This window comes from Pan paniscus, chromosome 10 (assembly GCF_029289425.2).
Source record: "Pan paniscus chromosome 10, NHGRI_mPanPan1-v2.0_pri, whole genome shotgun sequence".
In the NCBI taxonomy this organism is placed as follows: Eukaryota; Metazoa; Chordata; class Mammalia; order Primates; family Hominidae; genus Pan; species Pan paniscus.
Genome location: NC_073259.2, coordinates 51,945,498 through 51,964,532, shown reverse-complemented (window position 1 = coordinate 51,964,532; position 19,035 = coordinate 51,945,498). Strand labels below are relative to the sequence as shown.

Genomic DNA, 19,035 nt, shown 5'->3' with positions numbered 1-19,035 from the left:
CTCACACCTGTAATCCCAGCACTTTGGGTGGCTGAGGGGGGGCAGATCACTAGAGGCCAGGAGTTTGAGACCAGCCTGGCCAACATGGTGAAACCCTGTCTCTCCTAAAAATACAAAAATTAGCCGGGTGTGGTGGTGCATGCCTGTAATCCCACCTACTCGGGAGGCTGAGGCAGGCGGATCACTTGAACTGGGGAGGCAGAGGCTGCAGTGAACCAAGATTGCGCTGCTGCACCCCAGCCTAGGCGACAGAGTGAATGAGACTCCCTCTCAAAAAAAAAAAAAAATAGCACATGCAATTATGTATAGTCCATAAAACTTGACAATGATAATAAATGACTGTTACTAGTTTATGTATTTACTATATTTTTTATTGCTATTTCAGAGTGTATTCCTTGTATTTATAACTTTAAACAACCTCAGGCAGGCCCTCAGGAGGTATTCCTGAAGGCATTGTTGTTTTTGGTTTTTGTTGAGACAGGATCTCACTCTGTCACTCAGGCTAGAATCCAATGGTGTGATCATTGTTCACTGCAGCTGCCTTGACCTCCTGGGCTCAAGTGATCCTCCCACCTCAGCCTCCTGAGTAGCTAGGACTACAGATGCATGAACACCCAGCTAATTTTTTTGTATTTTTGTAGAGACAGGGTTTTGCCCTGTTGCCCAGGCTGGTTTCCAACTCCTGGGCTCAAGTGATCTGCCTGCATCGGCCTCCCAAAATGCTATGATTACATGCATGAGCCACCATGTCTGACCAGCCATTGTTATCACAGCAGATGACGGCTCCATGCATGTTATTACTCCTGAAGAACTTCCAGTGGGACAAGGCAGAGGAAGAAGACAGTGATATTTATGGACCTGACTCTGTATGCCTAGGCTAATGTATGTGTCTGTGTCTTCATTTTTAACAAACAGTTTAAAAAGTAATAAAGTAAAAAAATTTTTGAATGGAGAAAGCACACAGAATAAGGATATAAAGAAAGAAAATACCTGTATTTTTGTACTGTTGTATAATGAGTTTGCATTTTAAGCTAAGTGTCACTACAAAAGAGTGAAAACGTTAAAAAAATTAATACTAAGCTTATAAAGTAAAAACATTACATTAAGCTAAGGTTAATTTATTGCTGAAGAAATAAAATTTTTAAAATAAATTTAGTGTAGCCTAAGTGTACAGTGTTTATAAAATCTACAGTGGCATACGGTAATTTCCTAGGCCTTCCTTCACATTCATTCACTACTCACTCACTCACCCAGAGCAACCTCCAGCCTTGCAAGCTCTATGATACAAGTTGTGAAGTAAAATAAATCTAAGCCGGCCAGGCAGGATGGCTCACGCCTGTAATCCTAACAGTTCGGGAGGCTGAGACAGGCAGATCACCTGAGGTCAGGAGTTCGAGACCAGTCTGGCCAACATGGTGAAAACCCGTCTCTACTAAAAAAACAAAAATCAGCCAGGTGTGGTGGCAAGCGCCTGTAATCCCAGCTACTCAGGAGGTGGAGGCAGAAGAATCACCTGAAACCAGGAAGCAGAGGTTTCAGTGAGCTGAGATTGTGCCACTGCACAATAAATAAATAAATAAATCTAAGCCATTCTTATATATCTAATTATGTCCTATAATATTCTAAATCAGTAACATAAAAATTTTTTGGTGTTGTACAGTTACTCACTCACTTAATAAACATTTACTAAATACTACCTATGGTCCAGGCCCTACATTACAGGTATATGGAAATATCCCCTCATGAAATATACATTCTGGTAAAAACATGCAAACATACATAAGTTCAATTTTGCATAAGTTTGAGATGTCTAGAAGACACACAAATGAAGCTGTGTAACTAATAGTTCACATGTAAATAAATGAGATGATCACGCCTAGCTTACTGACAACACTTTATAGACATACATCAAACATGTATACATGGAACATCAAGATCTTCTAAACTCCAATATTAGTTAAAATATTATACCAACAGGTAGTTTTAATATGATAGATACGGTTTCAGCCCTTACAGTTCAGCATGAGAAACAAGAAATATACACAAGCAATTAAAGTACATCCACTAAGTACTATTATGGGAGAAGTACAAAATGGATAAAGAAATCTAGAGAGAGAGAGAAAAACTCCTGGCTAGATGTCCAAGTTCTCTGTAAATGAGGAACAATATCCAAGAAAGTAATAAAGGTTTGACTCATGAATCGATCTAATCAATGGATATATTATTTTGGCTGGCAATATACTATCACGTAAAGCACAGGTTACGGACAAATTTTAATATCTTAAGAATGAAATTGTGGCATTAAATATAACTTCAATTTAAAGTAACATACAGGAAACAAATGCCAAATACTAAAACAAGATTTCTAAAAAGTATTACCAGAATTTAAAGAAGGAAAAGGTAAGTAGATACTGAAACAGGCCAGGGAAAAAAGTATCTTGTAAGGGACAGTCCCCTAGTACAAGCTTAGAGGATGAACAAGAGTTGAAAGGATGAAAACAATATTCCGTAAAATAGAAACCACATAGGCTCAGAATTAATGATTATTAAAAGAGCTTAGAGAAATGAGTCATCCACTCAATAAATATTTACAATGTACCTATTTTATGATGGGCATTAGAAATCAAAGGTGAAGACACAGTTCTGCCCTCAAAAAGGCTACAGAACACTGTAGAGAATAGACCATCGAACCAGTCATGGTGTGTTGAGACTGGGTTAAATTCAGGCAGCTATGGAAATACAGAGGATGGGTACCTAAGCAGATCCTACGGGAGCACAGAAGGCTTTCTGAAGGATATTAACACCTAAATTAAGAATTGAAATGAATAGAAATTAACTAAACTGGTGGTGGGGAAGAGTGGAAGGCAGGAGTTGCGGGGGCAGAGACAGAGAATGGGAGGACAGGCCAGGCACAGTGGCTCATACCTGTAATCCCAGCACTTTGGGAGGCCGAGGTGGGTGGATCACCTGAGGTCAGGAGTTGGAGACCAGCCTGGCCAACATGGTGAAACCCCATCTCTACTAAAGACACAAAAATTAGCAGGGTGTGGTGGCACATGCCTGTAATCCCAGCAACTCAGGAGGCTGAAGCAGAAGAATTGCTTGAGCCCAAGAGGTGGAGGTTGCAGTAAGGTGAGCCGAGATCGCGCCACTGCACTCCAGCCTGGGCGACAGAGCAAGAATCCATCTGGAAAAAAAAAAAAAAAAAAGAGCGGGAGGACAGGCAAAACAGCATCCAGAGATTAGAGTGTGTGTAAAGGCCAGAAAGAACAGAGCACATCACCTATAAGTGGGTGGCAAATATGGCTGGGACATGACTTTATACAGGTGAATGGAAAGAGGTAAGGCTGAAGAAATAAACAGGAACCAGTACATGAAATGATTTGCAAGCCATGTTAAGAAGTGTGGACCATGTTAAAGAAGATGTCCCTTTGGCTATACCAGAAGTTTCATAATAAAGAAAATAAATAAAGTTTATAGTAGTGAGGGACCAGATAATCTAGAACAAGAGTTGCAAGTTGAATTATCTACAGAGACTAAATAAGTAATAAAAAGGAATAAAGAGGACCAGGGGTAAGAAAAACCCAAGAGGCAACAAGGACTGTGGAAAGCAAAAGCCCCAACTAAATGGTGCAAACTGTTGCAATGAACAAAGTGTTGCTACATCTTTCTTTTTAAAAAAGAAGTTGGAAATACAAAATTCCAAGTGAAAGCTCTTGATTTTTTAATGATAGCCATTAAATTTCTTTGAAACATGGTGCAGGCTAACATTGAGGGGTCTAAACAAAACAAGACTATGAGCAAACCGATACCACCAGTCATTTGATCCTGCTGAAGCTCAAAGACAAAGCTGATGAGTCTGACTGGGACCTCAAGGCAGTGAAGATTTAAACAGGAATGGAGAGTTACTAAAGATTTAAGGAGGGTTATCAAGTAACCACCACCTGAGAAGGCAGTGTCTGTTTTGTTCACTTCTCAGAAAGTACTTCACATTTCATTGTCCTCAGTAAATTTTTAGTGATGAGCTTAAAAGGGGAATTTTTTCGAAAATTAGTGTCATGACAACAGATAGAACAAACCAGAGCGCAGAAAATACAAGTAAGAAAATTATTACAGTGCTCCTTTGCTCTAACCCCAGCCTGCTGTTTAGCAAGTTGTTAGCTTGTTAGCAGTCACTGCGTGCTGCCCAGTGTTCTTTCTAGACTGGTGTTCTTCCTTTGGCTATGAACCCTCCTCTAACTCAAAAATTTGTCCAACACCCCAGTGACCACAATTAGCAGCTATCAGCTTTCACCTAGCTAGGGGCAATGAAGTTAAATAGAATGTGTGATCACAGTGGATGGGAGAATAAGAAGAATATTCTTTGCTTCACTTCAACTCCAAGCCAGGAACTTTATTGCTAATTCCATATCCTGCCACTGCTAATTCCACACTATATTCTCAGGGGTAAGTAACAGCTAAACGCTGCACTAACTATGTAGGGAAATGCCCAATAATAATATGTATGCCCGGATAACAGGGTTGGGAAGAACTAAAATTGCATGTGAGATTCCGCTGGAATAGAGGTGGTGTAACAAAGAGGTAGGCTGAGAAAAACTAGACACTCAGAATGGGTGTAGAAATTAAACAATAATCAACATAAGAAAACATGTAACCCGAAAAACCTCACAATCTTGACATTTATATAATCAGACTCCAATTAATCTTACCTTACAAGAGTAAAGTCTGAGAGGATTTGAAATAAATTATAGAAAATTTGGCTGCTATTGGGATACATGGATAACTAGTATTAGAAGTTATAAACTCAATTACTGAAAATAATCTTCTAAACTGTCCCTCATCTAGGACAGATGAAAGCAACAGACTACCAAAATATTAAGTCACATATGTTATACCTTGGTATACCAAACTAGATATGGTTCTACTTTGCAATATGTTCACTCTCAAATAGTATCTACTAGGAAAAAAAGTTAAAAAAAATTCAGTTAATTTGAAAACCTCTAAGCAATTAGTATCTAGGGAAAGCATATCCAATCCCCATAGAGTGAAATGTTGGGCCTCACCTTATAAAAAAAATAAGTCATCATGTAAGGAATCTTTCTGGTTCAGAGTAATGACTTTAAAGCAAAAAAGGAGAAGTTAGTGGCCTTTCCTTAGGGAGATGATGATAATTATAATCCTACCTACTCTAGCCCTCATAGAGGGTTCTGCTTTTTATCAGAGCTGATATTCTGATTAAAAACTTATCAGAATGAAGCCAGGCACAGTGGCTCATGCCTATAATCCCAGCACTTTGGAAGGCTAAGGCAGGTGGATCACTTTGAGCTCAGGAGTTTGAGACCAGCCTGAGCAACATGGTGAAACTCTGTCTCTACAAAAAAAATACAAAAATTGGCCAAGTGTTGATGGCTGACACCTGTAATCCCAGCTACCTGGGAGGCTGAGGTGCAAGAATTGCTTGAGTCCAAGAAGCGCAGGTTGCAGTGAGCTGAGATCGCACCACTGCACTCCAGCCTGGGCAATAGAGCGAGACCCTGTTTCAAAACAAAACAAAAGTTTATCAGAATGAAACATCACATTTTATCTAAAGAAATTAAGTAGATCTAGGTATCAGGGAACACTTATGGAAAGCCCTAAATGCTCTGTAAAATTCCGAAATGGATAGCCGGGTTTCAGACTACAATTGATTAATAGTTAAGATAAGAGCCCACGAACAAGTGAAGCAATAAAAGAAGAAAAGACAGCTGAGGCACCTTTATTGAAGAGTAACAGCAGAATTACATAACACCAAAGTTTTCTCAAATGCTCTAAGTCTGTGCTGTTCAATACAGCAACTACATGTGGGTACTGAGCACTTAAATGTGGCTAGTTCAAGTTAAGATGTGCTGTAAATGTAAAATATACCCTGATTTTGAATACTTCATATGAAAAAAAGACTTTACAGTGCAATTCTAAACTAGCTGTGTTTAATTTCATGTGACTATTTTAACATTTTTGTTGAATTTAATATTGTTTGTTCCTTTAGTATTAATTTCCTCTTGGGTACATCTTCAACAAGATGATTTTAAGGTGAAAAACAGTGACAGCTTACCAGACTGTCCAAAAAAGAGAATGACCCAAATTTCTAGGCAGAGGCTTGAGCCAGCAGGATTGTTCCACCAAATGGTAACCAGGCTCTCTTCCTGTTATCTCTGGCAAAAGGGTTACAGAGTAAGAAAGAAACACTATGTACACATGGAACAGGATTTGACCAATAGTTTAAATCCATCAAACATAATAATATACTTTGTTTCAGGATTTACTCAATTACAAGTGTTAAAACTTTAAAAAGTGACATAAACATTGTTCACTATGATTTATTCAACTTTATCCTTTCTCAGTAATCTTTAGATATTTAAATTCACTCTGTTGGGAGGATCACACATACATGGGACTCCAATTTACCACCAAAAAATCCACACACCTTTCTCACTAGGATGAAATGAAATAGTACCATTACTTTTTATGCAGTACCATAACAGATTTCAAAAGGCACTGGAATTCTCATATTATAAACACTAATACCATCCAGAAACAGTCTATGGTCCTATCAGGAAACTTGAAGAAAATGAGGTTTTAGGGAATTAAGAATTTCAAAATACAGAACATAACAGTTTCACAAGCTAGCACTAACCAAAGACACAGAATATGGTAATACTGACTGAGAAAACCAACTGTACTATTCTAATATTAAAAGACTATTAGCTTAAAAAAAAAAGTATTAGACTCAGCACAGTTAAAAATAAAATAGATTTTTGGGACCCAACATTTCCTACAGATTAAAACATTACTCAAGTCAGAGTTCTTTGGCACATAACAATTCAAGGTTATATAGTGTTCTCAGTCAAATTACCTTAGTGCCTGACAACCAATGGAATCAATGGAAGACATCTCAAATAGTTTAAGGAGAACTTTTGGGTTAAGATGCTTTAATTTGAGAGTGACATCTGAAAGTGCATCAGTTATGCATTCAAACATCTCTAGGAGTTTACTAAGCAAAAGGCATTACACTAAATTTTGGAGACAAAATAGTGAAGAAGCTACAACATCTGACCATTACAGAGTTTACACTCTGGTAGTTTCGTAAAATAATAGAAGTGGGATCTTCATCAGTATTTCACTGCCTGCTTCCCGTGCTCCAAATCAAGACATTTCCTCCTTCTCCTATTTGTATTTGGAGGGAAAGTGACAAGGATAGAGAAACAAGGAAGAAAACAGATTTGCATGTATCAACTGAATCAAAATTATTTTCCTTTTCTCTTTATCTGTAAAGCTGAACTCCTTAAAGAGAGAGGCTGAAAACTATTCACCTTCTTATCCCTAGCACCTAGTGCTTATCTGCTGCTCCACTACATCAGAACCAAGCCAATCTCTTTTTCTACTATACACCAGTATCAAGAATAAATGAAGATTAAAACAACAAAGGTCAATCTTTCCAGTGCTTCTTTTTGCAAAAATAAGCACATACCTATATTCCATATAAGTATTTTAAAAGCTATACAGTAATATACATCTCCTTTAAGGAAAAGCATACAGTTCCATAAAGCTAGTTTCCTTTCACCATCATCAGTGTATCTCCCTCACCTTGCAATGACATCCAGAGGCAACCACTATCATAAGTGTGGGTAAATTAGATCACATTGTACACATCATTCTGAAATGAACTTTTCCTTATATTTATGAGGTATCTCAATATTCATACACATCAAAAGGTAGCATGGTATAGTGGACTCTGAAGCCAGACAACTTAGGTTCAAATCCTAACTTCAAATCTTGGCTCTGCTATTTACTAGCTATGAGAGTGAGTAGGTTATTTACCCCTCTATATTTCAGTATTCCCATACGCAAAATGAAGATAATGATAGTACCTCTTTCTGACTTTTCATGAGGATTACAACAGTTAAGATTCATAAAGGGCTTAAAACAATACAGAACCTGGACATAGAAAGTACAAGGAGTTTCTTAAGTTGAAATAAATACTAATTAATGATAATAGCCTAAATATAGATCTAGGTAATTCTCCATTGTATAACTATTCTATATCTTATTTATCCATGCCTTCCTACTGACAGGCATTTAGATTATTTTTTCCAAATGAATATCCATGTACATTCCTCCTTGGGCAACTGTTCAAGTTTCTCTAGACTAATACCTTGAATAGTAATCAACTGCCAGATAACAGAGTATGCACATTTTCAACTGTATGAGTAACATCCCATCCTAAGCTTTGCAATCTAATGGGTGAAAATTGATAGCTCGTACGTTTTCAACTGCACTTCCCTACAAATGAGACTAAGCATCTTTTCAGTTCATTAGCCATTCCAATTCCATTTCCTCTGCTGCTAATTGCCTTTATATCCATTGTTCATTTTATGTGTATCATCTTATTCTTTTGATCTTTATATAGTCTGGACACAAATCCACCGAATATTAAAGACATTGTATGTGTCTCCTCCTAGGTATGTCGCATATCTTTTAGTTTGGTTTATAATGTCTTTTTTGTTGTTGTTGTTGTTGTTGTTGAGCCCAGGCTGGAGGGCAGTGGCACAATCTTGGCTCACTGCAACCTCCACCTCCTGGATTCAAGCAATTCTAGTACCTCAGGTTTCTGAGTAGCTGGGACTACAGGCATGTGCCACCACGCCTGGCTAATTTTTGTATTTTTCGTAGAGACAGGGTTTCACCATGTTGATCAGGCTGGTCTTGCACTCCTGACCTCAAGTGAACCATCTGCCTTGGTCTCCCCAGATTGCTGGCATTACAGGTATGAGTTACCACACCCAGCCTGATGTCTTTTATTAAACTCAAGTTTTTCTTTTTCAGGCAACAAAATCATTTACCCTTGATGTCTTTAACCTTGATGGTTCATTCTTCTTTTCCTGACTTGTTAAAGATCTTCCATATCCTAAAGTTGCATACTCATCTATATTATCCTCTTTTTAAAAAAGTTTTTCACATGTATTATTTAATTCAACTGGAATTTATTTTCACGTATTGCTTGAAGCAGAGATCTAGTTTTCCCCCTCATCTAGAAAACCAATTCGACAGTCTACTTTTTCTCTCCCTCCCGCCAAGGAATGCCATTTCTAGCCTTCACCAATGTTCCAAATACGTATGAATCCATTTCTGAACTCTCTATTAGTTTGTCTTTTCCTGTACTAATACTGTACTTCAAGTGCCATAATTTTTTTAACAGAGGTACTTACATAAAGCATACAAATACTGAATGTACAGCTTGACCTTTAAATACATATACTCCTGTGTGTGATCCAGCTCAAGCCAAACTATTAACATTCCTCATGCTCCAGGAGGCTCCCTCACGATCCTTACCAATCAGTACCATGCTTCCAAGATGACCACAATTCTCATCTCTATCACTATAGATTATTTCTACTTGTTTTTGAGCTTCCTATAAATGAAATCATACAATACATAATCCTTGTGTCTCACTAATTTCATTCAACATTAAGTCTGGGAGAGAGTCATCCCATGTTATGCGTAACAGTTTGTTCTTTGTCATTGTATATAGTATTTCAATCTAAATAGCATAACTTTTATTTCTATTTTTTGAGACGGAGTGTCGTTCTTGTCTCCCAGGTTGGAGGGCAATGGCATGATCTCGGCTCACTGCAACCTCCGCCTCCCAGGTTCAAGCGATTCTCCCACCTCAGCCTCCCAAGTAGCTGGGATTACAGGCACATGCCACCATGCCCAGCTAATTTTTGTTTTTAGTAGAGATGGGGTTTCACCATGTTGGCCAAGCTGGTCTTGAACTCCTGACCTAAGGTGATTCACCCGCCTCCGCCTCTCAAAGTGCTGAGATTACAGGCATGAGCCACCATGCCCGGGGCTAAATACCATAATTTTTAAATTCATCTTGACATCCAACAGAGCAAGTTCCTCCTCATTCTTTTTCTTCTTCCAAAACTATCTTGGTTATTCTTGAACCTTTAATTTTGCACAGGAAGGTCATTTTCCACACACACACAAAAAAAATCCTACTGGGATTTTTGTCTGAAACTACATAAAATTCACAAAGTAACTTTTCAGTAATATTTATTACTAAATAAATTTTAACTTCCCACCCAAAAATGTAGTATATCCTGCCTTTTATTCATGTCTAATTTTATGTCCTTCAATAAAATGTTAGGTACTATATTGAATTTCATATAAAGGAGATACTTTTTATTTTCTAATTGGCTATTGCTAGTTTGAATGCTGACCCTGTATCCAGCAACGCTGAATTATTTTATTAATACAAACAGTACTTTCATTTCTTTTAATATTTCTAGGGAGCATCTCATCTCATTTCTGTTCCTTTCCAATCCTTTTGGATTTTCTTTCTTTTTTGCGTATTGATAGAGATATATCTGTCTTACCCTTGGCTTTAATGAGAATGTTTCCAAAGTTTCACTATTAAGCATGATGCTTTCTATTTGAAAGGTAGCCTTTACTGTAAGAAAAAAAAAGCTCATTTCTGTTCATAGTGTAAGAGTGGTTTTTTAAAACTTTAATGGGTATTGAGTTTTAACATATAGTTTTACTAAATTTATCTAGATTTTTTCCTAAATTTTCTTATAAATTGATACAATTTTCAAATATTGAACTGTCCTAAACTCCTATCCCAATTAAAATTTTTATATCTGTGTTCATAAGTAAGACTGAATGTAATATATTTTCCCTTGTATAGTCTTTCCATTCTAGATTTAAATGCTAAACTTGCCTGATAAACAGGTAGGGTAACTTTCCCTCTTTTTCTGTTCTCTGAGTCAATTTGCATAAGATTGGGATTAGCTGTTCCGCAAAAGCATATCTAAAATTATGATTACAAATATCACCATTAAAACTATTCCTTCATACTTGAGATGCTGAGGAGGGAAATTGCTTGAGGCCAGTTTGAAGCTGCAGTACACTATGATCATGCCTGTGAATAGCCACTGCACTGCACTACAGCCTCAACAGCACAGCAAGACCCCATCTCTAAAAAAACCAACCAAACAAAAAAAACCTATCCCTTCTGACACCACTTCACACAAACTAGAAAGGCAATAATTAAAAAGATAATGAAAAGCATTGGTGACATTACAGAAAAGTGTGAACCTTTGTACACTGCTGGTGGGAAAATAAAATGATGCAGCCACTTTGGAAAAAAGTCTTGCAGTTCCCCAAAAGTTTAAACACGAAGTATCACATGACCCAGCAATTTCACTCCTAGGTATATATAGTCAGTGCTCCATATCCATGGGTTCTGTATCCATAGATTCAACCAATTGCAGATTGAAAATATTTGGGGGGAAAAGTTGTGCCTCTACTATGTACAGACTTTTTTCCCTTGTCATTATTCTCTAAGCAATACAATATAACAACTATTTACATAGCACTTGGGTTATATTAGATATTAAAAGTAATCGAGATCATGTAATGCATATGGGAGAATGTGCATAGGTTATATGCAAATACTGTGGCATTTTTATGTCAGAGGCTTAAGCATCTGAGGGAAGTCCTGGAAACAACACAGGACTATAATAGTTCACAGAAGACTATTCATAATAATCAAAAAGTGCAAAACAATACAAACATCCATCAACTGATAAATGAATAAACAAAATGTGGTATATCCACATACGATGATGTATTATTATTTGGCTATAAAAAAGAATGAAGTGTACTGACATACGCTACAATGTGGATAAACCTTAAACACATGCTAAGTGAAAGAAATCAATCCCTCCCAAAACACATGTTGTATAATTCCATTTTATGAACTGTCCAGAACAGGCCAATCTACAGAAATAAAAGGAAGATTAGTAGATGCCTAAGGATAGAGGGTTAGGAGAGATGAAAATGTTCTAAAAATGACTATAGTAATTCTTGGCAAAACTCTCTAAAAATACTAAAACCTACTGAATTGTACATTTTAACCAGGTAAATAATATGGTATGTGAATATCTCAATAAAGTTGTTATTAAAAAAAAAAAAACCACCTATTCCTCTTGGGGAAATTTATTACAGCTTCAATTTCTTTAATGGTTTTTGGTTTCTTTTTCTTGTATAGACAAATTTGAAAAAAAAATTCACTAGAAAATAAAACTCATTTTTAAAATTTATATACATATAAATTATTAGCGATTTCTTATAATTTTAAAAATCACCATTATAGTTGTACTTATACCTCTTTTTTAAATTTGACTATCAGTCTCATCTATTTTTCTTGGGTATTTCCAGAATCAACTGCAAACAACCAGCTTTGACAGATCACGACATTGTTTTTCTTGCTGCTGCTTATTTTCTTTTTTTTTTTTTTTGAGACGGAGTCTCGCTCTGTCACCCAGGCTGGAGTGCAGTGGCACAATCTCAGCTCACTGCAACCTCCACCTCCTGTGTTCAAGCAATTCTCTGCCTCAGCCTCCTGAGTAGCTGAGATTACAAGTGCCTGCCACCATGCCTGGCTAATTTTTGTATTTTTAGTAGAGACAGGCTTTCACCATCTTGGCCAGGGTGGTCTTGAACTCCTGACCTCATGATACACCCGCCTCGGCCTCCCAAAGTGCTGGGATTACAGACGTGAGCCACCGCGCCCGGTCATTGCTGATTATTTTCTAGTTCACCAAATTCTGTTTTCATTTTTATTATTTCCTCTTCTTCCTTTGGCTCTACTCTTTTTTTAGTTTTTTAAATTGAAGAGCTGGCTCATTTATTTTCAATCTTTCAATCTAATACATTCATTAAAGATTATAAATTTATCCCCAAGTACCATTTTTTGTGCATCCCTCAAATTTTGATATAACACTTTTGTTGTGATTTAGTTCTAATTATTTTGTAATTTCCATTTTGTTTTTTAATTCTTGAAAATTCTTAATCATTTTTCCTTTAATATTGCTTCTCCACTCTTCTGTGTATGCTCTCTTCTAAAACTCCAATTAGACCTATATTGGAACTGCTCAATCTATCCTCTGTCATCTTTTCTTCCATATTTTTCACCTCTTCATTTTTCTGCATTTCTCTGTGCTTGTCCAGAGGAGTACTCATTTCTTTCTTCAAATTAGTAACTTCTCTCTTTAGCTGTGTCAAATCTTCTATTTTACCCATTTATTGAGTTATTTTATTACAAGCTATATTTTTCAAGATTTTAATTGGTTATTTTACATAAATATTTATTGTTTCTGAAGTAACTGTTCTTGTTCAATTATAATGCAATATGCTCTTAGTTAAAAAAAAAAAAAAAGTAACTGACGTCTGGCTGGGCGCAGTGGCTCACGCCTGTAATCCCAGCACCTTGGGAGGCTGAGGCGGGCAGATCACCTGAGGCCAGGAGTTCGAGACCAGCTTGGCCAAACATGGCAAAACCCCATTTCTACTAAAAATACAAAAATTAAGTGGACGCAGTGGCGCACACCTGTAGACCTAGCTACTCGTGAGGCTGAGGCTGGAGAATCGCTTGAACCCAGGGGGTGGAGGTTGAAGTGAGCCGAGATAGCGCCACTGCACTCCAGCCTGGGCGGCAGAGTAAGACTCCATATTAAAAAAAAAAAAAAAGTAACTGAAATTTTAAGCTAAATCACCTTAGACAAACTGTTCTTTGAAAAGTTCTCCATTATAAATCACTTCTTTAATGACACAAAAAAAATCACTTTTTAGGAATTCTCTTGGCTGCTATTCTGCCAAATGTTATCCCACTGTGCCTACCTGCTTCAAGGCATGAAAAGTTCTATTATTCCCATTTTAGAATTGGAGAAATTGAAGCACAATAAAGTTCTCTTTAAAACACTTTATCCTCATCTTTTTTTTTAAATTTCAAAGCCATAGAAAAGTTGAAAGTACAATGACCCATATACCTTCTACCCAGATTCAAAATTGTTAACATTTACAACGTTTGCTTTACCTTTTTTCTCTCTCTCTCCATATACTTGCACACACCACACCCAAATATCCACACACTTTTTTTTCTGAACCCACTCCTGAGCCCAACATGATACTTCACTTGGAATATTTCAATATATTTCTCCAAAGAATAAAAGCACTCTCAATACAACGACCATATCATTCACACCAAAGAAACTATGAGATTGAACAGAATCGTACAAAGACATGCAGCAGTAGATTCAAAACTAGTATTTAAGTCATCTGACTAAATGTTCTTTATCTTGGCTTGTCTGATGATTGGACAAGCTGCTTTCTGATGATTATTTAGACGAGACAATCTGTCAAAGAGCATTTCCTTCCTTCATTTCTGAAAAGAAAGCAATAATCTTCTAAAATATTCAAACTGCAAAAATCAAGGATACTGTATTTCCACTTTGTTTTCTAACACTAAATCTTTAAGTGAAGCTACTCTATACTCTCAAAACTATATACTCTTTTTATATGCCACAAGATAAATTATTGATAATATTACACTAAATAATTAGAATTTCACTATACCAGCTTTTAAAGGGAAAAATTGTTTTTAAGAAAAAAATATGGTACAAATAAGATTGATGAGCCAAATGAAACTGCTTTATACATTAAAAAACTGGTAAGTGTAGGCCGGGCACGGTGGCTCATGCCTGTAATCCCAGCACTTTGGGAGGCCAAGGCGGGCGGATCACAAGGTCAGGCGATCAAGACCATCCTGGCTAACACGGTGAAACCCCATCTCTACTAAAAATACAAAAATTAGCCGGGCGTCGTGGCGGGCGCCTGTAGTCCCAGCTACTTGGGAGGCTGAGGCAGGAGAATGGCGTGAACCCAGGAGGCAGAGCTTGCGGTGAGCCAAGATTGTGCCACTGCACTCCAGCCTGGGCGACAGAGCGAGACTCTGTCTCAAAAAGACAAACAAACAAAAAACAAAACAAACAAACAAAAAACTGGTAAGTTTATTCATAAATCTATATGAAAAGCTAATATTTCAGTGGGGATGATTTAATCTCAGTCACTGATGTTAGGAACTAGGTAAGATAAACCATAAAATCCTATGCTTGCTCTCAAAGAACCTAAAAACCCAGTTTAAGAGTTGCATATTTTTATTACACAACATACCTGTGTAAAAAATAAAATAATAAAATTTTTAAAAAGAGCTGTATATTTTTAAAAAAATAGCAATATGGCCAGGCGCCGTGGCTCATGCCTGTAATCCTAACACTTTGGGAGGCCGAGGCGGGCAGATCACTTGAGGTCAGAAGTTCAAAACCTGGCTAACATGGTGAAATCCTGTCTCTACTAAGTATACAAAAAAGCTAGCCAGGCCTGGTGGCAGATGCTTGTAATCCCAGCTACTTGGGAGGCTGAGGCAAGGGAATTGCTTGAACCTGGGAGGCGGAGGTTGCAGTGAACGGAGATCATGCCACTGCACTCTAGCCTGGGCAATCGAGTGAGACTCTGTCTCACTTTATTTTAAAAAATAAAAATTAAATTAAATTAAATTAAAATTTAAAAATAGCAATACAACCTAAAGCTAATATTTAAGGGCTAAACTGTATCATTCAGCTAACTATAACCACAAAAATGGTTAAGATCAATCTATAGCCAAATACTAGCCAATAAGGGTATTAACTGGGTGCTGCTAAGGTACTGTATTAAATAAATTCCATGAATTAATACAGTCTTACAGACATCCCACTTTTCTACTGAAGAATTGAAGATAACAAATATACTAGCATAAAAGGACTGATAAAAGGGGTAAGACTTGCCTCAACTTTAAAGTACAGAAATCAGAATGCAGAAAAGGCTACCTGAAGAAAGTGAGAAACCACAAACCAAGTGTAAATATAACTATGCAGGTAAGAACAAACAAAAGTTTCAAACTGAAGAAATTAAGGCTAGATAAACAGAATGGAATTGGATAGCAGGAGGCCTCAAGTATCCAGCAAACGGATGAAAGTTTTGTAAAACAGCTATAAGCAGGACAGCACTATGAGCTCTTTATATTTAAAATGCCTTTTTAGAAATAGAACCTAGTAATAATGCAAAATGAGTGGGAGAGAAATGAGAAATAAGAAACTATATAGTAACATTTACAAATATCAATTCAATAAGTTATTTGGTACCTGAGGAAATCAGGCAGCTCAAACTGAACCAATTCTGTCACAATTCACATCAAGTATTTTCATTACAAACAAGGAAGCGGTAAATAGACTTGCAACATATCCTATATTATTTTTCAAATATACTTTCAATGAAGTTCAAGATACATTGAAAACTGTCATTAAGAAGTGCTAGGAAAAAAAACAAAAGTGCTAGTCAGGCCAGGAGCAGTGGCTCACACCTGTAATCCCAACACTTAGGGAGGCCAAGGTGGGCAGATCATTTGAGTTCATGAGTTCGAGATCAGCCTGGGCAACATGGCAAAACCCCATCTCTATAAAAAATAAAAAAATTAGTCGAGCATGGTGGTGTGCAACTGTAGTCCCAGCTACTCAGGAGGCTGAAGTGGGAGGATGGCTTGTGCCCAGGAGGCAGAAGTTGCAGTAGGCCAAGATCACACCACTGCACTCTAGCCTGGGCGATAGAGCCAGACTTTGTCTCAAAAAAAAAAAAAAAAAAAAAGTGCTGGACAATTAATATAAAACTATCCTTGCTGGTCAGTACTACTGTGCCAAAAGAAATTCACCAAATATGACATCTGCATAAATTTTACAATATAAGTATTTACTTCAAAAAAGCAACATCATAAAGAAATGTATACAAGAATTCAACATTTGGCTTCCCTATATTGCTTTAGAACAACTAAACCATTTACCAAAGCCAGTAAATGCATAATTTTTTGTTTTTTGAGACAGAGTTTCGCTCTTGTTGCCCAGGTTGGAGTGCAATGGCACAATCTCAGCTCACCGCAACCTCTGCCTCCTGGGTTCAAGCGATTCTCCTGCCTCAGCCTCCCGAATAGCTGGGATTACAAGCATGCACCACCATGCCCGGCTAATTTTCTATTTTTCGTAGAGACAGGGTTTCTCCATGTTGGTCAGGCTGTTCTCGAACTCCCGACCTCAGGTGATCCACCCGCCTTGGCCTCCGAAAGTACTGGGATTACAAGTGTGAGTCAGCAAGCCCGGCCAACTAAATGTATAATTTTTTAGAAGCAGCTATTACGTAAATAAGATACTTTAAAATTAATGTCATACTTTTTACTCATACACCCATTAATAGCTCAGTATTTACTGTCCACACAATAATTTCCATAATCCATATCAAACGTACAAAAAGAAGCTATCCCAAGTAACTTCCTTTCTTTTCAATTAAACAAACTCCTTCTCAAGGGACAAAATTTGGGGGGAAAAAAAATCTCAAGTTTGTGAAAACTAGATTACTTACCAGTAACTTGAGTTATCCTATTGGGTCTTTTCCCTCACAGATCCACCTCTCTTGCCCTTCTGTTCAGCATGAGAATCTTCCTGATGGGCATCCACTGGAACTGAGGGGGCATGCAGTACAGACGTATATGTAAGAAAGTTTGGGGGAGGGGATTTGGGAGATGCTAGAGACATGCTTCAGTGCACTTGCTTACCTTCCTGAAATTGGAAATTTCAACGGTTCCTTGGTCCTCGAGGCACTCACAATAACTTCAAACAATGTGGATCTGTGGAGATTACCCAATAGGAGAACTCCAGTTACTGGTAAGTGATCCAGCTTTTTCTTCTCTATCAGAATAAGAAGATTATTTCATTTTATTTGAGATTATTATCACACGTAGAACTACAGAAGAAAGCATAAATTCACTAGATAACTATATATACATGTATCAAAGTAAATATGGAAACAATTTGCTAAATATAATGTCAGTGGAAACTTCTCACATTATCAGAAACATAAGGAAATCATTAGAATGGTTTCATTTTAAAATATCTACTATAATGGCTGCTATATTTTAATATACAAAAATATCAGCCACCAGGCTATTTCATTTTGCTGAAACAATATCATTATATTTTATATTAGTACAAGAATAATTAGTTGATCAAAATCCATCATTTCTTAACTAGCCATTGTCATTAACATTCACTAGATTTTGGTATAGAAGCCACCATAGTGGACTAATAATATGTTAGAATTCAGATAAAATGCATCAATACAATTCTCATTTTATCACTCAAGTCTTTAACCAGGCCAGGCGTGGTGGCTCACGCCTGTAATCCCAGCACTTTGGGAGGCTGAGGCAAGCAGATCACCTGAGATCAGGAGTTCGAGACCAACCTGGCCAATATGGCAAAACCTCGTCTCTACTGAAAATACAAAAATTAGATGGACATGGTGGTGCATGACTGTAATCCCAGCTACTCGGGTGGCTGAGGCACGAGAACTGCTTGAACCTGGGAAGCAGAGGTTGCAGTGAGCGGAGATCGTGCCACTAAACTCCAGCCTGGATGACAGAGCGAGACTCTGTCTCCAAAAAAAAAAAAAAAAAAAAAAAAAAAAAAGTCATCCAGGCACAGTGGCTCACGCCTGTAATCCCAACACTTTTGGAGGCCAAGGCAGGTGGATCACCTGAGGTTGGGAGTTCAAGACCAGCCTGACCAACATGGTAAAACCCCATCTCTACTAAAAATACAAGAAGTAGCTAGGTGTGGTGGCATGCGCCTGTAATCCCAGCTATTAGGGAGGCTGAGGCAGAAGAATTGCTTGAACTCAGGAGGTGGAGGTTGCAATGAGCCAAGTCGTGCCATTGCACTCCAGCCTGGGCAACAGAGGGAGACTCTGTCAAAAAAAAAAAAAAAAAAAAAAAGTCAGCCAGGCACGGTGGCTTGCACCTGTGATTCCAGCACTTTGGGAGGCTGAGGTGGGCGGATTAGCTGAGGTTAGGAATTCTAGACCAGCCTCACTAACATAGTGAAACCCCGTCTCTACTAAAAATACAAAAATTAGCCGGGTGTAGTGGCAGGTGCCTATAATCCCAGCTACTCAGGAGGCTGAGGCAGGAGAATAGCTTGAACCCAGAAGGCGGAGGTTGCAGTGAGCCAAGATCGTGCCTGGGAGACACAGCAAGATTTCATCTCAAAAAAAAAAAAGTCTTTAACCATTTGT

At 37.6% G+C, this 19,035-nt stretch overlaps 1 protein-coding gene across 8 annotated transcripts in view; it reads right to left on the bottom strand.

Moving 5' to 3' along the window:
• YAF2 (YY1 associated factor 2) overlaps positions 1 to 19,035 on the bottom strand; it is a 76,877-nt gene that overhangs the window by 34,122 nt on the left and 23,720 nt on the right. The window contains exons 4-7 of one of the 8 annotated variants that reach the window (XR_008954656.2): positions 17,522 to 17,654; positions 17,329 to 17,428; positions 6,092 to 6,191; positions 5,064 to 5,534 (exon numbers count right to left, since the gene is read on the bottom strand). The exons of 2 other annotated variants lie outside the window; for them this stretch is intronic. Coding sequence is in view for 3 of the 6 variants with exons in the window: in XM_034936018.3 (XP_034791909.1) it covers positions 17,522 to 17,654 (133 nt within the window). In the remaining 3 variants the exon portion in view is untranslated. The remainder of the gene's footprint in view (positions 1 to 5,063; positions 5,535 to 6,091; positions 6,192 to 17,328; positions 17,429 to 17,521; positions 17,655 to 19,035) is intronic. 5 more of the 8 variants (XR_004665707.3, XR_004665706.3, XM_003825731.5 and 2 more) reach the window with 5 other exon arrangements.